At 38.3% G+C, this 6,981-nt stretch overlaps 1 protein-coding gene across 1 annotated transcript; it reads right to left on the bottom strand.

The window, feature by feature from the left end:
- Positions 1 to 187: 187 nt before the first annotated feature.
- On the bottom strand, positions 188 to 6,471 carry LOC306844937 (uracil nucleotide/cysteinyl leukotriene receptor-like). The gene is made up of 2 exons (XM_079377386.1): positions 6,376 to 6,471; positions 188 to 2,829 (listed from the first exon to the last, which is right to left on the bottom strand). Exon 2 carries the CDS (start codon positions 2,819 to 2,821, stop codon positions 1,802 to 1,804), a length of 1,020 nt encoding a protein of 339 aa, XP_079233512.1. The 5' UTR covers positions 2,822 to 2,829; positions 6,376 to 6,471; the 3' UTR covers positions 188 to 1,801.
- Between the last annotated feature and the right edge of the window lie 510 nt (positions 6,472 to 6,981).

Here is a 6,981-nt window from a genome sequence, read left to right as displayed (position 1 = left end):
ACAAGATTCTGCCTATTGTCATTAGCAGATGTCACATGAGATGATACTCAAAAAAAAGTAAAGTGTTATGAAGACTAATGAGCTGTATGAGAAAGTTCTCTGTCACTTTAGTGGTAATGAGAATAGGGGGTATATCTGCAATCACCAAAATGATGCCTAAGGGGGAAAAAAACACAAATAACCATTTGAGGTTAAATTTATTTACATTTATTCAGCTGATTTAAATGCATTAACAAATTGACTCATCGATGGATTTTACTAAAAACACAAACTAAATTTATACCAGCTGGTTACAGTAACTAAAATAATATAAATGATACAATTTAATTTGAACACATGAAAACAAAACCAGTATTTTATGCCAACTTATACCTTAAACTATAAAAGAATATTAAGAATATTAATTGACTATATAGTATGAAGTGCACATGCATCTAAATAGTAACAAATAGCCGTCAAGGAATGTAAAAAAAACAACAACAACAAAAAAAGTAGTATTCATTTTGACTCCACACTGGTTTGTTAACCTTCACACATTCTTACCACAGCCTGAGAGTGCTATAACCAGAAAATCCCCCTGGGGACCGTTAAAAATGATTATATGTGTAGTTTTAACACCAAGTATGAAATGCATACGTTTCACGCTGATTCCATTAAGAATGTGCATTAATGAAGTGCTTACAAAGTTTACAAAGTCAGAGCATGTCATTAGCAAACAGGTAATATGCTAATAAAAACACAACATTAATTTTTAAAAGGCAGCACAGTTTTATACACAATTTATGCCTTCTTGATCCTCGATGGACTCTTTAGTCCCCAACCTCTGTGTTCTGGCAACTGACTGATATGCAACAGCCACTTGAAGCCAATAGTCCTGAATAACTTTCACTTTAAAGCAACTGTATGTAGTTTTGTGTATTTTTGCAACTTTGGCGCCCCCTACAGTTAAAAGAGGCTGTATGTAGAATTCGGAAACCTTCACCGGTACAGCCTTTAAGTGAACTGCAGACAAAAAAAGTTTATAAATGCCTTGGCAAGGAACACGCCGTCCACACAGCTGAGAGCAACGTTGCGATGAATATGTAACGTTAATGTGGTGAACGTTTTGCCTTTCCTCTCAATACTAAAATAAATAGCCTAACATTACGCAACATAAATGACATCAAGACTATAGTGAGACTATAGATTTAAGACGATATTTTGAAGTAATCCCTTTTTTTGTATGACATATTGACATAATAGCACAGAATAGCTATTTTTCAGCTCTAACCTGAACATAAGCCTTTGTTTAATGTATCATAGAACAGAATATTTAGGGAACTTCCTGAGACCTTTACATAAAAATCAGTCCACAGGCTTTTATAGTCAACCTAGGAAGTCGGAGAACGTCTCGTTTTTTTAAGTGATCAATACATGAAAATTCTTACTTGAATCCACTTTAAGTGAGAGAAATTCGTAAATATATCGCTGTGGTAATTACAGCAGACAGCTGTGCACATACATTTATAAAGCAATCTGGCCTTCGTACCCACTCACCAAAAACTCCTAGAACAGACATTAGGGGAAAAAAACAGAAGCTCATTCACCTTATTAGAAATCAGTGTCCCAGTGTGCCATCAAAGTGATTTTGAAACTGACCTTTAAACTTACATACAGTTGTTTTAATACGTGCAAATCACATGGTTGGTTATACATAAGGCTTTCTGACCTTTAACTGACCCTACACTATCAGAAAGTGTAGGCCGAATCACTAAAACCAATGAAAAATATTCATACCATCTGTATGATTTTAAGCGCTTGCTCAGAACTCAGACTTTGCACTCAGAGAGCTCTCATGGGTGCCTTTCAGGTCTCCGCTTGTTGCGCTGGACCCCCTCGACTTGTCTCTGCAGAAAATCCTGCGAACGCTTCCCCTGAACTTCTCAGCCGCAAACAGATAGACCAGGGGATCCAAAGCCCCATTCAGGCAGGTTAGAGAGGAAGTAAGCCGGTTAGCCAGGGCTAGTCCTCTTTTGATTTGGCAGGATAAGTCTGGGTGTCCGTAACCCAGGATGAAGGTTGCACGGCTTAAGTGATAGGGCAAAAAACACACTATGTAGATGAGCATGACCAGACCAATGGTGCGAAGTGCTCGGAGTTTCAGTGCCGGCTCCAGCCTTGAACCTTTCCGCAGACTGTTCACTATCAGCAGGTAGCAGGACAGTGTGGCAATGAAAGGTGGTGTGAAGGCTATGGCGAGAGAGACGAGAGCACGCCGTGAGGCCTTTTCTCTGTACAGTTGCAAGCATACAGTAGAGCCATTGACTTCTACAGTCTGCTTGGTGACCAGTAGGGGCGCCATAGACACTATCACCAAAGCCCATAGTGCAAAACTGGCTATGTGAGCATAACGAGGGCGCCTGACCTTGAGGGAACGTACGGCATGTACCACTGCAAGGTATCTATCACCTGCAACACAGGCCAGGAAGTACAAGCTGGCGTACATGTTGACATAAAAGAAGAAGCCCGCGAGACGGCAGGTAATTTCACCAAACGGCCAGTGTCCCCCGGTTAAATGATAAGTGGCTCTGAGGGGTAAAACGAAGACGTAAAATAGGTCAGCCACAGCGAGATGAAGCAGGAAGACATTGGCTGGAGAAGAGTTGCCTCTCTGGCGGGCGAAGATCCACAAGGCAAGGCTATTGCCGTTCAGCGCCAGGAGGAAAACTATGATGTAGTAGAATCCAAAGATCATGTTCTCCACTGTATTGTCCACAGGTGGACAGCTCTCCATGGATTGATTGGTCAGCAAGGTGGGAAGTTCTGTCAGGGGGGACTCCATTTTTGTAACTGCAAACAGAGGAAAAGAAAAACATTTTTATTAATGGTTTAAATTAATTTAAATTGAACTGATAATATAAATTCTAATATAAAATAATTATATACATTTCAATTTTCAATTTATGTACTTATGTAAATATTCAATGAATACATGTAAAACCAAATAGGCTTACATACATACACACACATATACATGTACATACATATATACACTGCCCTCCAAAAGTTTGGAAACACCCCTGGCAAAGTGTGGTTTTGGACGATATCAGCATAAATCCTTATCATTTTTTGGTGCAACAAATACATTAAAGTAACTTGACATTATCATTGAAGAGCAGCAATAAAACATAATAATGGCAATATATACATGTCAAAGTCAGACATGCCCCTTTGCCAGCTGTGATGCCTGGTTACTGGTTTAAACTTGGCCCAGGCTTTTAAAAGATTTTTGGGTCAGCACCTTACACCTTAATACTGTAGCTTCAACAATTGATTGCCAATTCAAAGTCAATGCTTGAATAAACTGACAGCTCGGATGCCCAGATTATGCAGAGCTGTAATAGCTGCTAATGGTGGATATTTTGATGAACCGAAAATTAATTTAAATTTTAATTAACTGTTATAAAATGTTTTCATAGTTACCCACTTTTCTAGGGCGTTTCCAAACTTTTGGAGGGCAGTGTATGTATGTATATATATATGTGTGTGTGTGTGTGTGTGTGTGTGTGGACCACAAAACCAGTCATAATTGCCAGCCAACAATACATTGTATGGGTCAGAATTATATTTTTTTTGCCAAAAAACATTAGGATATTAGGTAAAGATCATGTTCGTTTAAGATATTTAGCAAATTTCCTACTATAAATCTATCAAAACTTAATTTTTGATTAGTAAAATGCATTGCTGAGAACTTAATGTGGACAACATTAAAAGCATTTTCTTCAATATTTAGATTTTTTTGCACCCTCAGGTTCCAGATTTTCAAATAGTTGTATCTCAGCCAAATATTGTCCTATCCTAACAAACCATACATCAATGGAAAGCTTATTTTAAGCATAAGTTCTATGTAGGGAGCAGCAGCCATGCTAGCAATAAATTATTTAAAAAAAAAAAAAAAAATTGATAGATCAACAAAAATGTCCATGTTTGGTACACACCTCCATTACATATCCAAACCAACCTATGCTGCATTCAAGTTGATTTGATAGAACCCAAAAAGTTGTTTTAAGAAATCAACAGAAAAGAACAAGATTGCACCTGCTTTTGGGAATATGTTTACAAAAAAAGAGCAAAGGACGCAGCAGCGATACACCAGTAAAACTTTTTATTCCAGCAGCAGTAAACGTTTCCTCTCCACACACTTTAAGTAGCGAGGGAGGGAGTGTTACAGCTGTCTGGGTGTTTGGCAGCAGTTCAAATGCTTAGATATTTGTGTGTCTCAGGAGTCTGAGCAGATGTCCCTGTGGAGCAGTTGACTACACACACATCGCACCTCCACACGTGCTACGCTGCATGAAGGTGCTGGTGCATCCGGTGGCCAAACCAGAGCCACTCCTGGCTATCTGCTTATAGTCTGAGCCAGCTGTCCTCGTGGCATTCTGCTTTGTCAAATCATTGGCGTGTGCACAGGGCAGCCTGCCTCAGATTCAGTGAGCAAACTCTGTTTGGAAGAGGCATTCATTCTAGCCCGCCATCCAATAACAGTTGCTCTATTAATAATCAGGCCGAATAAAGCATCTGCAGGGATAAGCTGAAGACCTTTTTAAGAAAGGTTCAAAGCAGGATAGAAGCTCACCTGTTACTACTAGAGCTGTAGCTGACAGAATGGATTTTTAAAAAAATATTTGTGATATTTTAAAAATATCCTTATGAATATAGCATAATAGAAGGATTCCATTTCAATACATTTCTAAATGGTTTCAGTGTCATGGTGTTTTGTCAAGATCTATCCATTTAAAAATACAATAAAATAAATAAATATATAGCAACATCTATGATGAGCATGTTTTTTATTTCATAATTACAATTCAAAGGGGGACATAAAATTCTAAATAATATGAAAAAAAAAACACCTGTGTCTGCCAAATAATATTCATGTGGTGCAACGAACATGCAGAAATAAGCATACACATGAAATTGAATACTTCTCTGAAAGATTGCATTTGTATTAATCACAAAGTCTTTCATCATGACTAAAATATGCTTCCAAAACATTTCACAATATCCTCTCACTTGAGTTGGAATAACGAGGAGACTCTCGATCAATATTTTCAGAACACTACAGACAAAGTGGGTGTGTACAAAGGAGTGTCTCAAGGTCATAGGAAAGTGCTGCAGGATTTGTAACTGAGGGGGAGGAAAATCTGCAAGTCCCAGAACATACCAAACCCTCCAGTAATTTAAACAGATAAAAGTGGAGAACTACAAAACAAAAAGCTGTCCTGAACTGTGCTTGGAGACAAAAAGGCGTGATTTATGATTGAGAAATCCAGATGTTAATAAATGGTTAATAAGTGGTTCTCTGGTGTGTGGTATGAAACTATACCGTGTGCTCCAGGAAAAACACATTTAGTCTGACAAAATATGAGAATTTCAAATGAAAAACTATAATCCAGCAGCACCAGTCCAAGTGTTCCGTGGTCGACTTGAAAAACATGCTCCAAACCCGAAATTCTTGAAGAACAAGGCTTCTCCACAGGCTGGCAACAATACAGAATCACTTTTGTGTTAAAGAAATAAGTGGGGGTCAAGCTTGCGTTGCAATGTGACACTAATGCTCCTATACCATATCATGCAAAAAGAAGCAGAAGTAATCAGGCTTGAGGCACACTGCAGATTAAACAAAGCTGAACTGCAGCTCAGCGTAGAACAACATGCTTCCAGAACTCAAGGTAAAACACAGTCTTTTTTTACAGTATTAGACAAATACATAAAATATGAGCACAAGACAGCAAAAACAGTGCAAAATGTCCTGTATTACATTTTTTTATATATCTGATTCCCTGAAGTGATTTTGACTTACTTTGCTCATTCAAGCAGAGCAAATCTTGGCCAACTAATCCGAAACCTTAATGCTGTTCTAAAATGACCTTTTAAAGACTTTCTTCTCTAACCAATAAACTCACCTTGGATGCAATAAAATATATGTGCATTAAAAAGTACATAGTTCAAATTACATGCACATAAATCATAAAAAAAAAAAAAAAAAAAGTTTTGTTGCTTTACATTTTGCAGAAAAGCCTAGAAAAGTACATAAAAAAAGTTTAAATGGCATCAATAAAAACAGTATAGTAAAAATAAAAGTGCATAAAATGGTTTAAATGGCATGCATGTAAACTAGGAAAACAATGCAGTCATTTTATTTAAAAAACATTTCAATCAAAAATAAAATTACATAAAAATAAATAGATTAAATGGCTTGCACAAACAAGGAAAACAAAATATGGCCATTCTATAAAAATGTTTCTATACAAATAATTAAAAACGCAAACAAGTTTCAATTAAGCCAGACAGCAGACACTGAGAGAAAGTAAATGAAGTCAATGAGAGACTCACCAGTGTTGATCCGTCCACAGCCAGTGCAGTAGTGAAGGAGTTGAGCAGAGCAGAGGAGAGAGAGTTCTGCTGCCTGCTCTTTCTTACAGCTGCCTGAAAAGCGAGAGCTGCTGTTGAGAGGCAGTGGAGTTAGAGTCGAGAGACTACTCTCTCAGGCTGAGCTGTGTTTGAGATAACGATACTGTGCCTCTTTTTGTGTCGCCAACAAATTTGATCACAAAACAAGGTTCGCGATGGGAAGGCTCTAATGTGACCCTTGACCTCAGACTTTCTTTGCAATGCTATTTTCTTCTGAGGGCCACTTGTGCGCTCCACAATAACCCAAGTCAGAAGAAGCGGCACATTTCGTCAGGGGGAGAATAATGGCATGCCTTGCTCGCAATGTGAAGCCGGTGGGGGACCATAGCAATGGGGACTAGCGTGCCTTTAGGTTAAAAACCTCCCCACCACTCCGAAACCCCCCTCCTTCAACCATATCAATAAACAGAAGATGAACTGAGCATTTAATGGGGCAGTTTATGAATAAAGACCAGAGATTATTCATTGTAGACTGTGGAAAGCCAGACAGGCGAGGCCCCTTGGAAATCAGGGAATGAGTGAGAAGAA

Source organism: Barbus barbus (assembly GCF_936440315.1).
Source record: "Barbus barbus genome assembly, chromosome: 25".
Lineage (NCBI taxonomy): Eukaryota > Metazoa > Chordata > Actinopteri > Cypriniformes > Cyprinidae > Barbus > Barbus barbus.
The sequence above is the reverse complement of the archived record's forward strand: the minus strand, read 5'-3'. Positions and strand labels throughout refer to the sequence as shown.

Coding starts and splice junctions, on each gene's coding strand:
- LOC306844937 (XM_079377386.1), bottom strand. CDS start 2,821: ATGGAGTCCCCCCTGACAGAACTTCCCACCTTGCTGACCAATCAATCC.